Here is a 20,285-nt window from a genome sequence, read left to right as displayed (position 1 = left end):
GATAAACCTCAGAAATGCCACCATAGATATGGTGCTGGACAAATAATGGGCATTAAATAAATGCTTTATCTATCTATCCATCATCTACCAAGTTATAGTATAATAATTTATCTCTGAAGGGGACAGCTTGTTTTGTAGGAAAACAAAGTAGTTTCCATCCAGAATCAGAGTCGGGGTATGTAGAGTATGATAAGATAGGGAAGGAAAATGAAAGGGACAACACTTATTAAAAGCCACTTACATAACTTATATTTTAATATGTTCAACATATATTGGATTACTTGCCATATAGGAGAGAGTGTAAGGGAAGGAGGGAAAATTTGGTACACAGGGTTTTGCAGGGGTCAGTGCTGAAAAATTATCCATGCATATGTTTTGAGAATAAAAAACTTTAAAAAAAAATTTTTTTAAAGCCACTTGCATGCTAGGCATCGTGCTAAGCACTTTGGAAGCAATATCTCATTTGATCCTTACAACAACTTTTGTAAGGGAGGTGCTATTATCATAATCCCCATTTTACAGTTGAAGAAACTGAGGCAGAAGGACTAAATAACTCGTCCAAGTTACACAGCTAATTAGTATCTGAGATGAGATTTTGTACTCAGGTCTTCCTGAGGGTAAGCAACTGCCCAGGATATAACATGGGAGAGAAGGAGAAGAAATACATAGGAGAATGTTTAACATATATTGGATTACATACCATCTGTAATGTTGAAAAAATTATCCTTGCATATGTTTTGAAAATAAAAAACTTCAATTAAAAAAACAAAAAGAAAGAAATACATAGGAGAGATGCTTTGTTAATGTTTTTCTTTCTGTTCCAGAAACATTTCATCCATGTGGGGGAATCCCTACTGTAGAAACTACTCCATGATGAAGATGGGCAACTTAGTTGCTATTGACAACTCTTAGAGAATTGCCCGGATACATAAAGGATAAGTAAATGAATTTTCCCAGGTTATATGGCCAATACATGTCAAAAACAGGATTTGAATCCAAGTCTTCCTGATTAATCCAACTGGCCTTCTATCCACTGTGCATCCCTGCTTCTTTTTTAAGCATTCCTTTTTATAAATGTATGCATTTGGAATGCTAGAAAATTCCATTCTCCATGGCTCATTTATTTGGTCATGAATAAATGAATGAATGAATGCACACGTGAATGAATGCATGAGTGAGTGAAAAAGCAGGTATTAAAGTGCTTACTTTGTGCTAAGTGTTGGAAATATAAATTCGAAAGCAAAGGGAGTCCTTGCCCTCAAGGAGCTAACATCCTAATGGGGGAACCAACACAAATAGAGAAGTAATGGCTAAGGAAGGGCATTTTGGGCCCAATGTTGAATGGGCCAAAGGGAAGTAGATTGATTCGCCCCATCCAGGGACAAATGTTGATCCCTGTCCATGGTTCTAGAACTATCTCTATTTCTGTCTTTATTTGTATTTGTATCCCCAGAACTAAGCAGTGTCTGGACATAGGAAGCTCCTAATAAATGACAAGTCAAATGTATCCTAGTGAAAACTCAAAGCCCCCCATGGACATTGAGGTGCTATTTTGAAAATTCACCAAGGAAATATTTTATTTCCCATTGTGACATTGCTTTCATGCATCAGAGATGGATCTGAAGCAACCTTGACTTCCCTTTAGAAACTGTTAAGTCTTGTCACCCAAGAATTTACCTAAATCCTCAAACTTATTTGTCAACTTGTTCCACCAGAGAAAGACCTCTAGCATATTGGGTGACTCCTTCTTGGAAGGTTTATAAGACACAAAAGATAGGGATGGATAGAGAAGATCACAGTCCCATCATGCTATTTGGGGGGACTGAAGTGGAAGGACACCCCTCTGGACCATGAGAAACATCATCTTGAAACCCTCTAGTCAGAAGTTTGTTACTAGCTCTTCACGCCCTAATGCAGATGGCATTTTTACCCCTAAAAAGTCTAAGACCTTGACAACTTGATAAACATAAATACTGTGTATTATTGCCTGTCTGGGAATGGCACCTTTAGTGTGATAACCTTTGCTCCTATCCAGGATGGAAATTCCTTTTAGTATGACAAATGTACCAAGGAACATTTGATGTCTATTTTTCTTTTTCTATAAATATGTGGCCCTGAAACTGCTCATCACTGACCCCTGGTCCTGGCGGGGCTCAGTCCTGGCCAGTGACAATAAATACTCTTAAATTTTCATTACTTTGGCTATCCTGTATTTTCTCCCATCTGGACACTTCAGGATAAAAAGTTCTATAATCTTCTACTGAGCAAATATAAAAGTATGGTACCTTTCAAGACAAAAAAAAAAAAATCCCCCTAGTTGCTAGTACACCATCCCTCTTAAGTTATCATGTATTTACTTTTATGTTCATGTGTATCTCATTCATGGGTTGTTCCCACCTAGGAGAATATCATCTCCTTGAGTGTAGCTATTTTTTTCAATTTTTCTTTTTGTATTCCTAGCCTACCATCATGCCTTGCCCTAGCAGGCAGTCAATAAATAATTTAATCAAATTATTTTTAATAAAGATGTTTAATTGAATGGAAGGAAGCATGAATCTATTAAAAACTCTCTGGTTTAGGTAGTGAGCTATGCCCTCCTTTGATCCTTAAAACCCTGGGAATTAATTGCTATTATTATCCCCATTTTACAGATAAACTGAGACCAAGATTAAGTAACCAATATCACATAACTAATAAGCATCTGAGTTCATGATTTACACTCACTTCTTCTATCCACTGGGCTATCTAGCTGCCTCAATTTATATCATCTCTAAAATGGGTCTACCTACAGGGTTATTATGAATCTGAATGAGATAATGTATGCAATGTGCTTTGTAAACTATAAGATCTTTTGTAAACCTTGACTCCATGTAAAGATTCTCTATTATTGATTTCCTATTAGAAGCAGCTTATCTGTAGATATTCAGATTATTGCATTCACCAAGAAGATATAAGATTCTTAAGGACAGGTAAATTGTTGTTAATTTTAATTTATAATCACCTAGTCCAGTGCCTGCACATGGGAGACTCTTAGCAAATGTTTCCTTGAATGATATTGAATAGAATTGAATAATCTGACCCTAGACCGGAGTCTGGAAGAGGATCTTCCAGCATTTTCTAGTAGGACGACTGATGACTTTGAGTCACCTGGCAAAGGTTAGCCTTAGAATATCAGATATGAAACTAGCCCATTGTGTGTGTAGGTGTGAACAGTGTATAGTGAAGTGGGTCAATGAACAGAAACAGAGACCGTGGGCTTTCCAGAGTTTTCCTAGAGAAAGAATGGGAGTTGTTAAAGGAACGTGCCCAAGCTATCTAATGTGGGTGGAAGTTCTAAGGTTCCTTAAGTCGAAGTGCTGAGATGATAAATGTGGGAATATATTGTTTAGAAGAATTGCACATGTTTAACTTGTGTTGGATTACTTGCGGTCTAAGGGAAGGGAATGGGAAAAAGGGAGGGAGAAAAATTGGAACCCAAGGTTTTGCAAGAGTGAATGATGAAAACTATCTTTGCATATATTTGGAAAAGTAAAAAATTATTATTATAAAAAAAGAAGAGATATTGAGAATGAAGATGGCAACAAAATGCTTAGAACAAAGCAGGTGCATTATAACTGTGTGTCGTTTGATTGATTGGATAGATAGTAGAGAAACATAAGCTTTGATTTAGAGCTCAGAGATCATCTGGTCCACGTCCCTCGTTTTCCAGATGAATGCTTATATCCTCCCCAAACCAGCCAAGTAGCAAGTGGCAGAGGCAGGGATGTGTCCCCCAGTCCAAAGTTTGCACTACTATTATGACAGTATATTAGCAAAGAAGAGAAAAAAGGAGAGGGGGAGAAAAGGAGTTGAAAAAGGAAAAGGAGATGAAGAAGCAGAAAGAGCCAGTGGAAAAGGTAGAGGAAAATAGAGAAGTGGCTCAGCTGGAGGTCAGCTGGAAAAGCATTCCTGCCACTCAGGAATTAAGGGATTTAATGGAACCCCAAGATCCTTTCCCTTTTTTGATCATCCTCCCACCTCCTGATTGGCAACACCCACACAATTTTTGCCATAACAAGGCTTAATGCCTTAATTTCTCCCCTGTCCATTATCTCCTGTTTTTATAGTCTAATGATCTGAAGGTAAAATTGTCACCAGATGGCCTCCTAAATATAGTTCATAGGAACATAGGATTAGAGCTGCAAGGGACCTTAGAGTCCATCCCTCATTTTAAGATGAAGAAACTGAGACACAGTGAGATTAAGTGACTTGTCCAGGTTACATAGTTAATTAATATGACAGTATGGAATATTGGACCTAGAGTCAAGAAGACTTGAATTCAAATTCAGATACTACCTAGCTGTGTGATGCTGGACAAATCATTTAATCTCTGTTGTAGTTTCCTCAACTATAAATTTGGGATAATAATACACGTGCCTCCCAGTTTTGTTGTGTCAAATCAAATGAATTAAAAATTTGTAAATTGCTCAGCATGGTGCCTGGCATATAGCAGGCACTTAATAAATGCTTGTTCCCTTCCCTTCCCACTTTTATTTCCAATTTGTGTCCCTACCTCATGCCTTACATTCTTATTCCCACCTCCCTTGTCTCCAAAGTCCAAACTTTCTTTCCCCAGAAATAGGGAATTCTGATTATTAATAGAGGATTATAAAGAAAGCATCTGTCCCACAGTCTGCCATCAACAATCAGAAGACTGAAAGCTTACTCATCCGGGTGAAATGGATCTCCATTGACCCAGTGGAATTCGTCGCCTACTCTCCTTAGGCCAATCCAGGGTTCCTTCCTGGTGAATTTGAACATAAATTCCTATATCGAGAAAATAGGTAGAAACTTGAGATCCAGTATTTCCATCTGATATTTCCATGTATCTCAGAACAAATCATAATCTTTGAGCCAAGATAGGATGGCTATTGGTTCCTTTCCCCAGTGAAGTGAAGATTCTGAGATGAAAGTTTCAAGTTAGATCCTTTTACTATATAGAATAAATTTTAAATCTTAGACTCCCCCCAGAATGCTCTGTCTTGGCCATCTTCCCCTGTGCTCAAAAAATGTCACGTTGTTGTTCATTTATTTCAATCATGTCTAACTCTCTGTGACTTCATTTGGGGTTTTCTTGGCAGAGATACTGGAGTGTTTGCCATTTCCTTCTCCAGCTCATTTTACAGATGAGGAAACTGAGGCAAATAAGGCATATAATGCCAAAGACCAAAAAAAAAAAAAAAAAAGATTTGAGGAATATCTGTTATTTTGTACCAAATAATACATTATGTCAAACAATTTTTAAATCCTTTTTAAATAAAAAAAATAAATTTTGTTTATAAAATAGAAATAAATATTCTTGCATTGCCTACTTCACAGGGCGGTTGTAAGGAAAAGGCTTCACAGAACAATCAATAAGTATTTATTTCTAAAGTACCTACTATGTTCTCAATGCTGTGCTAGGTAAACACAGGGACTCAGAAAGACACATGATATTAATAATAATAATAATAATAATCCTTGCTTCCAGGGAATTTACATGTAAGTTATTATTGTTAGTGTTTTGTTCTGTTTGTGCCTTTTACATATATGGTTTAAATTCACGGGTCTTTCATTTCAAACCAGGAAGCCTATGTTATTAAATTCTGTCTTGTGCTAACACTATTGACCAATGTCAAGGCTTTATTAAAACAATTAGTTTTACAACAAAAAGCATAAACAGAAAGTTGATTCCTGAATTTTCTTACTGCCTGAACTTCTCTGACCACACACAGAGAGGATTCCTATGCACCTAAGCAAGCTTAAGTAGGTTTTATAAACTCTTCTCCCTACTTGTTATTTAAATGACAAATACTTGGTTGCTAGGTTCCTACCCTGGAGAGAACCTAGATTTAGCAATTGGGACAAATGTCTCATTCAGGTGGCTCATGCTCACCAACTCCTTCTGGCTCTGGATCACAGTGAGGGATGCTTCATGAGTGTGACAGTACTGGCGCCCTGTGTTCCAGTCCCTTGGTTCTTCAGAAAAGAAATAGCATTTCCTTCCATAGAGTAACCAATCTTCTGGGCATGGAGCATCACACTTGATACACCCTTTAGAAGCTGGTGGGAAAGAAAAGAGAGCCACTATAGATCTTGCATGGATTTGGGAGAGGGTGCAGCAAGTCTCCCATCCTAACTTAGTTCAGGGTTCCTTCTTTAGTTTTAGGGAAGAACAAATAGGCTGTGACAGGCTGACATCTTACAGATTTCTCAAGGAAATTTGTTCCCCAATAAAAGGCAGACTCTCTCTAATAGAAGCAACCCCGGTCTAAGCATCATGTTGTTCAGTTATTTTAGTCATATCTAACTCTTTGTGAACTCATTTGGAGTTTTCTTGGCCAAGATCTAGTTTGCCATTTCCTTCTCCAGCTCATTTTACAGATGAGTAAACTGAGGTAGACAAGGTGAAGTGACTTGCTCAGGACCACACAGCTAGGAAGTGTCTGAGGCCAGATTTTAATTCAGGAAGATGAGTGTTCTTGACTTCAGACCTGGTACTTTATCTATTGCATCACTGCCCAGAGTCTCTAAAAATAGGAAAGTTCCTTAATAGTCATTTAAAATGATGGAGGTGGTGGTGATGATATGAAGCATTTATATAGCATTGTTAAAGTTTGCAAAGCACTTTACAAATATCTCATTTTTATTTTCCCAACAACCCTGTGGGATAGATGATATTACAATCCCAATTTGAAAATGAGGAAACTGAGGCAGACAGAAGTTTAGTAATTGGATTAGGGTCACACTGAGGCAGGATTAGCATTCAGATCTTCCCGTTTCCTCGTCCAGTGCTCTAATTTACTTCTATACTTAGCTGTTTATGTGTCCTTCATTACAACCTCCCATGTTGTAATCCTTTCCCATGAAGCACCCCTCACAGTTGGGGACTAAGCTTCTGTTTTAATACTCCCAGTAACTGGGAGTGTTTCTGTCTCTTCATGCAGCATTGTCATGCTATGTATATTTGGACAGCTGTGATTGTTTTTAAAATCCCTTCTTATCCTAAGCCACAGTGAGTTTCCCTTTAATTTCCACCCACTGGTCCTAATTTGCTTAGTTCTGTCACAATTCTGCCATCTGGGGCATAATAAAGAAATGATTCTTCTATATCAGGGCTTTTAAAACTTTTTTTACTCACAACCCCTTTTCACCTGAGAAATTTTTACATGACCCCAAATATGTAGACATATAAAATACCTATATACCATAGGTATAAAGGTGAATAAAATAAGTATAAGTGTATACATTTACAAATCATTTACTGATAATAAATCATAAAAAATTATTTTTCAAATAATTCTTTGATATAGATATAATTTTACCATTTATTACAATTGAAAGCCAATTTGTATATTAATGAGGTGGAAGTGCTTATTTATTTTTACATAAAGAATTAAATCTTGGAATATTTGACATCTTTTACTGTTGGCAAATTTTTCACAACCCCCATATTCAGTTACGTGGCCCATGGTTTAAGAAGCTTTCCTGTGTATAATAGTCTTTCTGATATACAAAGACAGCTCCAAGATACCTCTCCTTAAATCAAAATGACAAGGCATACAAACAAGAAGTCCATTTGTCCAACTGGTGAACTAAGGGAGGAAACTGTAAGGTAGAAGGGGTTTTAAATGCTGGCATGGTCTGGGTTTCCCTGAGAGAAAAGTTGTACAAGAGGAGGAAAAAGAGGCAATTGGTATGAGAAAAAGAACAATGGGTAGGGAATGGAGAGCTAGAGGTTCTGATCCTGGTTCTCTTGGGGCTCATTTCTTTCATGTATGAAATAAGAGTAAGAAACTAAATTATATTTCTGGTCTCTTCTAGATCTCATCTTCTAGTATCATTAGATCCTGTGAATCTAGTCATCTCTCTAATCTAAAAATACTCATTTCTTTCCAATATCCTTCATTATTACAATTTCTGCAATCCTCTCCACCCTTAACTTCTCAACTTTTCCTCCTGAGTAAAATAATTAGCAATAACCAATAATTTGAGAGAGATCCAGTTTCCTCTTTTTCTATAGTCCTCATTTCAACATTCAGTCTCTTGAAGGGCATTACTGATAATGAAATTGAATTAACTCTACTCAGTCTTGGTCAGACCTTATCCAACCTTACAAGGAATTTAAGGTGAAACTCCCAGTTCTGCTCAGGCTTGAGTGTTCTTGCAATAAATTGCTCAAGGCTGGAGACAATTTAGAAGTAAATGACATAATCAAAGTTCAATAGGATAGGTCCAACCTTTCACTGTAATATTCATTCTCTCATTAATTGTTAACCAATTAGAATTGATTGTTACCCTCAGGAAAATTCTTCTTCCAATGGTCATATAAGTTTAAGCCACTATCATGATTGTCTTTGGTCTAAGAGAGAAATGGCCAAATGATCATCCTTTAATTAAAATGCTAGCATTATAAATATATATAAATATAATGCATATTATACAGCAATTACGTTTCTTGAATTTTTAAATGCTACAACCCCCCAAAACTCTCTCAGCACACTTCTATTTCCCATAAGTATGTTGATTAAGATAGTCAAGTGAGATACAAGAATATGTATAGAAACTGGACAACTATTGGCATATTGTACAACTATTCATCATCTAAGGATTCACCATGATCCTGTCAATTGGCTCAAAAGTAGCATTGTCCAGGATATGAGTGAATTCTATAAAAAGTCCTCTGTGAATCATTAAGAAGAATGTGAATTGCCTAGAAAATGACCTGGATTTTGTGTATGTGTTTTAAAAGGAGGATTAATCAAAGATAATCAAAGTATCAGTATTACCCAGGCAGTTAAACTATTCTCTAAAGAAATAGTTGGGAGGCTAGGGAGGTCAATGGATAGAGCTCTGGGGCTTGGAATCAGGAGCCTCATCTTCCCGAGCTCAAATCTGACCTCAGATGTTTACTAGGTATGTGACCCTAAGAAAGTCATTTAACCGTGTTTGCCTCAGTTTTCATATCTGTAAGATGAACTAGAGAAAGAAATGGCAAATCACTCTGGTACCTCTGCCAAGAAAACCCTAAATGGATTCAAAAAGAGCTGGACAGGACTAAAATGAGTGAATGATTTTACACACACACACACACACACACACACATACACACACACATATATTTTTAAGTGTTCATCGTGACATTGTAGGACAAGAACTTGCCAACCACTTTCAAGTTACAATTCAACTAACATCAAATAGCTCTGACTAAAGATTTGATTAAAATTTAAGATGTTGAAGAAGAAAATCACATAAAATTTCAGATTATGAAGGAGTCTCCCCTTATAGAAATTAGACATTTGGAAACCGTTGAAGAAATGACTTAAAGAAAACAAGCTCAATTCATCTTTTGACATTGAAAAACTTGAAAGCTACTCTGATCAGGTAATTTAGTATGTAAGTGAATGAAATGAAATAAAAGTTTAGGCTAAAAAGTGAAAACTATTTCAAGAATTTATAGAAAACATATGAAATTGAGACAGTCAGAAGTGTAAAGATATGTCTTTTCATGAAATGAAAGCTCTTGAACAGGAAAAAAAAAATACCAGCTTCAATAACTGATAAAGTTAATGCATATGTTTGTGAGATTTTAATGGTTCTAGTTGACTGGATTTCACATCATGATTTTAGCAAACAGAGACCAAAAAAATCTGAAACAGATGATCTAAAGCAGCCAGCCTAACTTTCTACTTATAAAAACTAAATTTAAAAGAAACAAGCAAAGCTTTGACCATTGGCAAACACTTACAGTAACTACCGTTTTATGGTGAAAAGGATTGATTCACATTGTTCTCCTGGTTCTGCTCACTTTACTTTGTATCAATAAATGTAAAACTTGGGAAGATTTATATTTATTGATACAAAGTAAAGTGAGCAGAGCCAGGAGAACAATCTATACAATAATTACAACATTGTAACCAATCTGGGTCAATTTTGATTTGGATCAAACCCGATTTGCCTCAGTTTCCTCATCTGGGTAGATAAAGAAATGGCAAACCATTTCAGTGTCTTTACCAAGAAGATCCCAAAAGGGGTTATGAAAAATTGAGTATGGCTGAAAAATAACTGAAACAGACACTAATGATAGGCAGATTATTAAATCTCTTTTAACCTCAGATTTTTCATTTATAAAATGGGAATAATACCTTTAGTATTTACTTCAGAAGTATCATCTTCATGTCCTCACGCTATAAAATAAGATTATATGCAAAGTGCTTTGCAAACCTCAACGTACTGTATAAATATTGTTGTTATCTGGTTCGCAATGTTCACAGTGAGTTTGTGGCCAACTCCACATATTTCATTTTGGGGTTTTTTGTTTGTTTGTTTTTTGTCTGAGGCAATTAGGGTTAAGTGACTTGCCCAGGGTCACACAGCTAGGAAGTGTTAAGTGTCTGAGATCAAATTTGAACTCAGGTCCTCCTGACTTCAGGGCTGATCCTCTATCCACTGCACCACCTAGCTGCCCCCAACTCCACATATTTCTCACATGAACTCCTGTCAGAACAGATCTACTCCATTCTATATATAAGCAATTTTTTCTTTCCAAACATTCTATATTTTTATGTTTATGTCTATGAGAGGTAATTTCATCGGTTTCAGCCCATTACCATAGTCTAACAAGGTTATATTGCATTTGGGTTCTTTGGTGTATCATTGTAGACATTCCTACTTTGTATTCATCCACTGAATATTGAACAGAATAGGGTCAAGGACTGAGTCCTTTGGTGCCCTACTACCAATCTTTTTCCAGGTTGACTGACATAGCAAATAATAATTTTTTATATTCAGAAAGCAAGGAATGCACCTAACTGGACTGTATCATTTGTTATTCTGTTGTGATGCTTCATGACCCCATTTGAGGTATTCTTAGCAAAGATCCAGGAGTAGTTTGTCATTTCTTTCTCCAGTTCATTTTACAGATGAGAAAACTGAGGCAAAGGGTTAAGTGACTTACCCAGGGGCACACCGCTAGTAAGTATCTGAGGGTGGATGAACCCATGAAGATGAGTCTTTTTGATTCTAAGCCTAATGCTCTATCCACGGTACCACTGTGCTACCTGAGCTATATCATTACCTGGTCCCATTTCATCATCTAGATAGACTTTGTCTATCAGATTCTTTGCTGAACTTAAGGTAACTATGATACCCACCAATCTAACAACTCTTATGTATAATATGAATGAGGTTAATTTGCTGCTGCATATCTTGTGATCCCTCTCTCCTTTACCACATGTTTGTGAATGAGTGGCTCGATGACCAACCTTAGGTTTTTTATTTGATCAATGCTGATTTCTAACCTGTCATTTCTGCAGCTCCGTGGGGAAGTGATAAGTCGCCATTTTGAAGGCAAAAGCAGTGTACCAGTTGGGATGCCATTTTAGGATTATGGGTACTACAGGAAGGAGAATTTCTTCTCCCACTGATGACCCCGCCCCTGGACTACTTCTCACATTGGAATTACCTTCAGCCCTTATGGCCTCTCTCCCTCTGAGGAAGATGGAATTTTTTTCAAGTTCATGGACACCTTGAAATCTGTCTATCTTTGAAGGTCTGCAGACTCCTGGCTAAGAACTCCTAAGCTAGATAATCACGAATGTCCTTCCAACTCTAAATATACAATTAGATTTTTGTATTTGGGGCTTTCTGAAAGGTAGTACACTGGTCTACTTCTGGGTGCACAACAGTGGCTAGCTTCTAGTAGACAGAAGTCTGATTAAAAACCCACTCACCTAGAATACTCATCACAACCAGGATGGCAAAAAGCAGAACGGCAATGGCTCCTAACAACAGGCGAGTCGTCGTATCTAGAATGGAGAAGGGAAAAGGGATTTAGCTTCTGCCCCTGGACAGCACAAGAAAAACTCAGAAATCAGATGGATTTGTCCCAAGGCTTAGGCCCCTGCTCTTCCTTCCCCCAGACTTCCAGAGAAGGGTAGGCAGTGCCCATGCCCCCCAGGAACCTCCTCTGGGCTAGAGTACATCCTAGCTCCCCAGCCCAAGGCCATAATCACTCCCTTTAACTGGCATCCAACTCTTGGTGCCTCCATTCACCCTATGCTCGCCTCACCTTATTTTTTTATGATTTATTCTCCAAACTCCAGGCCCTTGGCTCTAGATGAGAAATTTGTTTTCTGGTTAGAAAGAGAGACAGGTAGGTGGGGAGAAACAGAGACAGAGGGAGGGAAGGAGGGAAGGAGGAAGGGAGAGGAAGAGAGAGGAAGGAAGAGAGAGGAAGGAGGAGGAGGAGGAAGAGGAGGAGGAATGAGAGCATGTGTGTGTGTGTGTGTGTGTGTGTGTTTTAACTTTAACCTCATTACCTTCTTTATAGCATAAAATTTCTCCCATCAGTACTTTGACTAAGTATAATCCCAGAGTGTAAGAGTTGTCAAGTATATATAAGGCAGGGGAAGGAAAGAGGAAAAGGAGAAAGAACGGAAAAAGAAAGAAAGAGAAATGTGAAGGGAGTACATTTTGATAGCTCAATCACTAACAAGCTCTTCATTAAGCAATTTAGAGGAGGCTTTTGGGGTCATTTAGTATAACCAGGCCCTGGAGTCTTCGATCCACAGAAAATTAAGTTACATCACACTAATTCAAAACTTGTGATTACTTAGGTACAAATTGAGCCAAAATTTACTTTTGAATCCTTTACCAAAAAAAGTCACGATACAAATTAATAATAGGATAAAAGAAAAGAAGAAATATTTGACTTGGTGAAAAAATAAATTTATTTCCAAGTAATTTTTATATTTATTTGCATTCCAATTAATGTGCAAATTTCAAATGATTTTTATCTTCATTAGAATACAGGTTCTGAAGTTCTAGTGACTTAACCACAAAATCTGGGAGTTGCAAGAGACCTGAGAATTCACTTAATCCAACCTCCCACCCCAGAAGTCCATTCTGTCATCCACCTTTTATCTGAATATTTTTCTGGATGGGACCTCACTTCCGATCAATGCAATGAGAAATGTCTGAGTTTTTCTTCTATGAAGTCAGATCTATCTCCTTATAATTTTTACCACTCTTTCTTCTACCCTAATCAATTGATATAGTAAAAATATGACTATATACATGTTCTTGGGCATTCCTTTCACTTGCTTAGGGCTTGTTTGAATCAGACGATACTTTGGATAGATAAATGACTGAGTATACACTCCAGAGATCCTCTCTGTCTAAGCCCCTCATTTTTTATTTATTTATTTATTTATTTTGCTGAGGCAAGTGGGGTTAAATGACTCACCCAGGGTCACCTAGCCAGGAAGTTTTAAGTGTCTGAGACCAGATTTGAACTCCGGTCCTCCTGATGTCAGGGCTGGTGCTCTATCTACTATACCAACTAGCTGGCCCCCCTCATTTTCTAAATGAGAAAACTGAACCCCCAAAAAGGGGAAATCATTTACTAACTACATTGCTGTCCAACTCTTTGTGATCTCATTTGGAAGTTTCTTAGTAACAATATTGCAATAGTTTGACATTTCCTTCTCCAGCTTATTTTACAGATGAGAAGACTGACGCAAATGAATAAGTGATTTGCCTAAACTAATAAATGTCTGATGTCATCTTTGAGCCTGGGTCCTTTTAACTCTGGGCCAGAGTTAAAGAAATAGAATTCATTTATTATCAACCATTTATCTGACATTTAACCATATCTTATGTCAACCATAATAGCTGACATTTAGATAACACTTTACAAAGCACTTTACATACTTCATATCCGGCAAGTCGCTTTGAAGGAGGCACTAGGGAGAAAATCATTTTCTCCATTTTACAGCTGAGAATGGAAGAAGTGACTTTCCTATGCTCACATAGCTAGTGTCAGAGTTGAAATTTGAATCCAGGTCTCTTCTGAACTCTATTCTTCCTCGTGTACAGCCGACTGTCCTTTGTTATAACCTAAAATTTGCAAGCTAGCAAATCAGTATATAATCTAAGGAATATGATGCGATCAACTTTCAATTATCTATGGAAATGAGAAGTGATATGGAGGATGGGGAGCTAGATGGCACAGCAGATGGAGCACTGGGTCTGGAGGCAGGAGAATCTGAGTTAAATCAAGCCTCAAACACTGAAAAGGTTAGTTATTTAACTGTTTGCTTCAATTTGTTCATTTATGAATGGCATTTCGCTTCAGTTATCTTTTTTTCCCTTCTGTATTCACAATGCTAAGCACAGGCCTTGTACATCATTAGTTCTTAATAAATGCTGAATTAAACTGAAATCAAGAACTTTACAAACATCTCATTAGATCCTCACAACCTATTTCTTTCTTATCCCCATTTTATACTTGGGGAAACTGAGGCAAATAGGTTAAATGACTAGTCTAAGATTGTCCGGCTATTATGTATCTCAGGCTGGATCTGAATTCAGGCCTAGAGCTCTATCCACCGCACCCCCGGCTGCTCCAGAGAAAATAAATTCTTTGATTGTTCAGAGGCAGGCAGAGAAAAGTTTAACTTCAGACAAATTTAAAACCAAGTACTAAAGTTTGATTTCCCTGTTTTAGTTTTGTTTTGGTTTTGTTTGTTCCTGAAGTCACGGAGAAAGTTGTCATGACCTCTATGGTATAAGCACCTGGGCCAGGAACCTTCAGCTGGGCGGGAGGGGGGGGATGAAAGGTAGTGGAGATGGGAGGGGCATCAGGGAGGGGAGGGAGATGAAAGGCAGCGGAGTGGGGGAGGAACATCAATGAGGGAGGAGGGATGAAAGGCAGCGAGGGGGGAGGAACATCAATGAGGGGAGGAGGGATGAAAGGCAGCGAGAGGAAGGAACATCAGGGAGGAGAGGAAGGGAGGGGGGATAAAAGGCAGCGGAGTGGGGAGGAACATCAATGAGAGGAGGAGGGATGAAAGGCAGCGAGGGGGGAGGAACATCAGGGAGGGGAGGAGGGATGAAAGGCAGCGGAGGGGAGGAACTTCAGGGAGGGAGGAGGGATGAAAGGCAGCGAGAGGGAAGGAACATCAGGGAGGAGAGGAAGGGAGGGGGGATAAAAGGCAGCGGAGTGGGGGAGGAACATCAATGAGAGGAGGAGGGATGAAAGGCAGCGAGGGGGAGGAAACATCAGGGAGGGGAGGAGGGATGAAAGGCAGCGGAGGGGAGGAACTTCAGGGAGGGGAGGAGGGATGAAAGGCAGCGGGGGGGGAGGAACATCAGGGGAGGAGAGGAGGGAGGGGGGATAAAAGGCAGCGAGGGGAGGAGGAACATCAGGAAGGGGAGGAGGGAGATGAAAGGCTGCGAGGGGGGAGGAACATCGGGGGGAGGAACATCAGGGGGAGGAGAGGAGGGATAAAAGGCAGCGGAGGGGGAGGAACATCAGGGAGGAGAGGATGGTAAGGAAGGAGCAAGAACAAACTGATGGCCCTGCAGAGAATTATTATCTTGAGGAGACTTTGCCGAATGCACAAGTGTGGCTTCAGTCAGGAAGTTGCGGGTTTATATTAATGCGAGAAGTTTTAAACATTAAAAGGATTGGGTTAAGTGACAAAGTGGAGCTCTCCAGCCAAGGCTGTGTTTTTTTCACTTTGTCCTTTCTCTTTCCTCCACCTTCACCTTCTCTGACCGCAGGCTGTCTCTCCCCGCCTCCCCAGTCTCCCCTTGTCACTTCCAGCCTTCCCACGGATCACGACTGGAAGACCGAACAACTTTGTCCCGCTGGGAAATCTTTGCGGGCTCTTTCCCTGAATTGCCCGGATATTATCTGAGGCTGGGAAAAACAGAGAGGGCCGTAATACCGGTGTGGGAGGAGAAGCTTAGTAACCTATGTTTTTGCTTTCAAGTCTTTTAGTGACAACATATAAATATATGTGCATTTATGTGTGAATAAATTAAATTATGAATATATTCATATATATGAATAAAATATATGTGGATGCACATATACATGCATGTGTGTGTGTGTGTGTGAATATACATGGGCAATTAGATGCCAGACCTGGAGTCAAGAATACTCATCATCCTCAGTTCAAATCTGGTCTCAGATACTGTGTGACCCTGAGCAAGTCACTATATTCTGTTCAATTCAGTTTCCTCATCTGTAAAGTGAGCTGGAGGAGGAAATGACAAAGTACTCCCATATCTCTGCATCTAAGTAATAGTACCTAATCAAACCTCAAATAGGGTCTTAGTAGGACATGACTGAAAAATGATTCAACAATAATAACAGCACATAAATATGTCTGTTATATTGTTATATAAAATACATATACAATATAATACAAGGCATACCTGTATGTATATATGTAAATATACATGTGTATATACATACGTGTATACAACTACCAGGTGTCCATATATTTACACAGCATGTATAAATACACACATATACATACATATACACACAGACATACACATAGATAAGCAGTGTCCCGAAAAACTTTTGAGATTTAACTGTTAAACTGATGTTTAATATATTGGATAACTTGCCATCCAGAGAGGGGTGAGGGGAAGGGAGGGAAAAATTTAGAGCACAAGATTTTGTAAGGGTGAATTTTGAAAATTATCTGTGTGTATGTGTGTGTCTGTGTGTGTGTGTTTTGATGAAGTAATTGGGGTTAAGTGACTTGCCCAGGGTCACACAGTTGGAAGTGTTAAGTGTCTGAGGCCACATTTGAACTCAGATCCTCCTGACTTCTGGGCTGGTGCTCTATCCACTGAACTAACTAGTTGACCCTCCATGTGGAAATTTTGAAAATAAAAAGTTTTGAGTAAAAAAAAAAAAAGAATTGGAGCTATTGAAAGCAGTAAACTTAAAATAATAAATTGATATTTACAAGCATTATTGCTTGGGAGAAGATTCAAACAGTAAAATTGGCTGTATTATTTTAAATTCACCCTCCCTAAGTAGATCTTCCTAACAAAAACAAAATTCTTCTGTCCAAATTGAGCAAGTTTATAGAGTATATTTATCCCACAGAGTAGTAGTAATGTTACTGTAGGGAGGACCATTCTTGGAGATGATCTTTTCCTCAAAATTTAAGGGTCTGGTCCAGAGCATTACAAAAATCATGGGATATATCCTTTGGTTAATTAAAAAAAAAAAAAAAAAAAAAAGCTCCATGCATTTAATTTTAGTATTAGGGACTCCCTCTGTCTCCCAAAACAGCTGGATGGTACAGTAGGTAGAGGTCTGACCCAGGAGTCAGGAGATACTGAGTTCAAATTCAGCCTCACACACTTAATACTTATTAGTTATGTGACCCTGGACAAGTCCTTAACCCCAATTGCCTCTCCCCGCCCTCCCCCCAAAAAAAAAGAAAGAAAAAGGAAGATCATTGAGGCTTTAAATAAGAATAATGGAACAACAGTTTCAGTGTAAGACAGTCATGCTTATTTTAAGTCCAGGTAAGGTTTGGGCTTTAATCCAGAAACTGTGTTAATATATAATTAAATCTAAAGTAAGAGAGAGGTAAACTGTTGGGGCTGTTGTTCAATCATGTCATGTATGATTCTTCACGACCACTTTGGGGTTTTCTTGGCAAAGATCATAGAGTTCTAGGCTATTTCCCCTTCCCCAGCTCATCATGAAGGAACTGAGGCAAACAGGATTAAGTGACTTGCATGGGTCACACAGCTCTTCCAGCCTCTAGGCCCTTCTTTCTATCATCTGTGCCATCTAGCTGCCCTAAATGCTACCATACAGAGAAATAACTGTTACTGCCCCCCTCTTATAAATACTCCCTCTACTCTTACAGCCTCTGAGATAGTCTAAGGGGGGTGTTAATGAGAGCCTGGACTATTTCATTAGTCTCCTAACTGGTCTCTCTTTTTCTGACTTCCAGTCTATCCTCCACCCTGCTGTCAAATTGACATTCTAACACAGGGATCTGATTATGACCATGCAAGCAACACTCTTTTTGTATCATAATCCTCTTTGCCAGTTGGGTGAAACCTGCAGAGTCCTTTTCAGAATCCTGCATTTAAATATTTAAAATATATAGGATTATTAAAAAAAATCAATTATAGTAAAGTCCAGTTAAAAAAACATATTTTAAAACAATGTACAGACCCCGGATGAGAGTCTTTGCTTTAGAATGAAACACAAATCCTCAGCCAGACAGACATCCACAGCCTTCCACAATATGTTTCCACTTTTATTTGACGTTATTTCTCTTCATGCTCCATTCTAGTCGAACTGGCCTCCTAGTTCTTTCTCCTACCACCTTCCTCTTCTGTCCCTTTGCATAAATGGTCTCCCATGTCTGGAATACATTCTCTATTTACCTCTGAAACCCTTATAGAAGCTCTAGCCTCTACCTTCATTCTACTTTCTATCGCTTTTAAAATGGCCCTTGGGAAAGAAGTCCCTATTAGTAAAACCTTCTCACTCCCAGCTCTTTGTTGTCCCGACGAGGAACCCCAGCACCTGGGACTGATTAACCTGAGTTTGGGTGAGCCCTAAGATATACCCATGCCCTGGTAAACCACCTTGGCAGATGAGCCAGAGCAGACTGAGAGTCCCCAACAGTGCTCAAACCCGTCGGGGAATTAAAGAGCTGTCTAGCCCAAGCGTTCCCCAGTGAACAATTTGTTCCAAGGAGGCAGAAGAAAAACTGTGGAAAGCTTAGACCTTGGCCAGACCCCCAAACCACCGAGATCAACCATTCGCTACCAGACATTTTGGCTTTTATCCTGCCCCTGGACTTCAGAAGGGAGAGACCCATGACTTTGGCCACTTCTGGCCCACTTAAATCCAGCCTATGCACAAGCCCTCACCGAGATGTCATGGAAGGACGAACAACAAGATGGAGGTAGACCAGAGACAGAGACAGTGGGAGTTGGGAGACTGGGGAAGAGGAGTGTTGAAGAAGAATACTTTGGAGCTGGGATAGAGTCACTTACTGAAGAGGAAGGGAACTGGTCAGAAGGGGCCATGAAGAGCGCAACGTGAGCAATAACTAGAGCTAATAGTTGCAGAGCGCCGTGTAAATATTGTAGCATTTTATCCTCCAGCTACAAGAAGTGGGAGCAGTATTTGTTGCCCTCTTTTCATAGGGAAGAGAGGTGGAAAGTGGCTTGCCTAAGGTCCCACAGATGCTAAGTATCTGAGGCAATATTTGAACTTGGGTCTCCAGGACTCCACAGTCCCCTTTACTTCCTTCTGTCCCTTTACTAACCCTTCACTAATCATAGCATTAAGTATTTTGAGCTGAAAGATCTTATAAGCCATTTGGTCCAACACACACTAGGAGTTCCATGTGGCGCTGGCCCTCAGGAGACTCCCCCAGTGCCAGGTGGACCCTGCTAACCAAGGGTGCTGGGGGGAGGGGGAGAGGGAAGGGGGGGGGGTATGTTAGAGTTCATTAACTCCCTGAGGCCTGCTTGTGACCCCAAATGGAGTCTTACCATCTGCTCCCTTTAAAGAGTTTTCCAACTTTTTTAGCCCTTGACATCCTGGATAAGCTCTCTGAAATCAAATCCCCAAATAGCCATCAAGGCTCTGCTAAAGTAATGAATTCTCCAAACACTTTTGTTTAGTCATTAAGCCACAATAGCATTATCCTAAAAGAACACAAGATGGGGATGTTGCCCCAGGAAAAATTTCCCTCCCTCCCTCTCCCTCCCTTCCTCCTTTCCTCTCTCTCTGTCTCTCCCCCTCCATCCTTTCTCCCTCCTCTCTCTCTCTACACCCCTCCCTCCCTCCCTCTCTCTCTCTCTGTCTCTCTCTGTCTCTCTCTGTCTCTCTCTGTCTCTCTCTGTCTCTCTCTGTCTCTCTCTGTCTTTTTCTGTCTTTCTGCTTCTGTGTATGTGTGTGTCTCTGCCTCTATCTCTCTCTTTGTGTGTGTTTCTGTTTCTGTCTCTCGTCTTTCTCCATCCTTTCTCACTCCTTCCCCACTATATCTCTGTCTCTTTCTATCTCTATCTTTCTCCCCTCCCTTGCACAAATGTTTCTCTTTCATGTTTGTACTTCCCTTTGTATAGCTTGCCATGTTTACGATAACAGCTAGCCTTTATATATCACTTAGGCAACCAAGTGGCACGGTGGACAGGCTGCCAGGCATGAAGGCAGGAAGACTCATTTTCCTAAATTCCAATCCAGCCTCAGACACTTAATAACTGTGGACCTGGGCAAGTCATGTAATTTGTTTTGTCTCAAGTTTCCTCATTTGTAAAATGAGCTATAAAAGGAAATGAACAATAATATATAATTTACTATATAATTTACTATATTACAGACTTTGTACTATACGTTTTAAAAATAGTATCTAACTTTATTCTCAATAATCCTGTGGATAGGTGCTATTATTATCCCATTTTACAGATGAGGA

At 39.3% G+C, this 20,285-nt stretch overlaps 2 protein-coding genes across 3 annotated transcripts in view; one reads left to right on the top strand and one right to left on the bottom strand.

Moving 5' to 3' along the window:
• Window positions 1–1,082, top strand: part of HIPK2 (homeodomain interacting protein kinase 2) — a 268,083-nt gene extending 267,001 nt beyond the window's left edge. Inside the window, exon 15 of the mRNA XM_031939172.1 lies at window positions 825–1,082. Coding sequence (XP_031795032.1) covers window positions 825–860 — 36 coding nt within the window. The 3' untranslated portion in view covers window positions 861–1,082. The remainder of the gene's footprint in view (window positions 1–824) is intronic.
• Window positions 1–20,285, bottom strand: part of CLEC2L (C-type lectin domain family 2 member L) — a 28,770-nt gene that overhangs the window by 1,598 nt on the left and 6,887 nt on the right. The window contains exons 2-4 of one of the 2 annotated variants that reach the window (XM_003771656.2): window positions 11,751–11,825; window positions 5,915–6,081; window positions 4,706–4,806 (exon numbers count right to left, since the gene is read on the bottom strand). In XM_003771656.2, coding sequence (XP_003771704.1) covers window positions 4,706–4,806; window positions 5,915–6,081; window positions 11,751–11,825 — 343 coding nt within the window. The remainder of the gene's footprint in view (window positions 1–4,705; window positions 4,807–5,914; window positions 6,082–11,750; window positions 11,826–20,285) is intronic. The other variant, XM_031939173.1, reaches the window with a different exon arrangement.

Source organism: Sarcophilus harrisii, chromosome 5, assembly GCF_902635505.1.
Source record: "Sarcophilus harrisii chromosome 5, mSarHar1.11, whole genome shotgun sequence".
Classification (NCBI taxonomy): Eukaryota; Metazoa; Chordata; class Mammalia; order Dasyuromorphia; family Dasyuridae; genus Sarcophilus; species Sarcophilus harrisii.
Note: the sequence above shows the minus strand (reverse complement) of the source record. Positions and strands in the feature narration are given on the sequence as shown.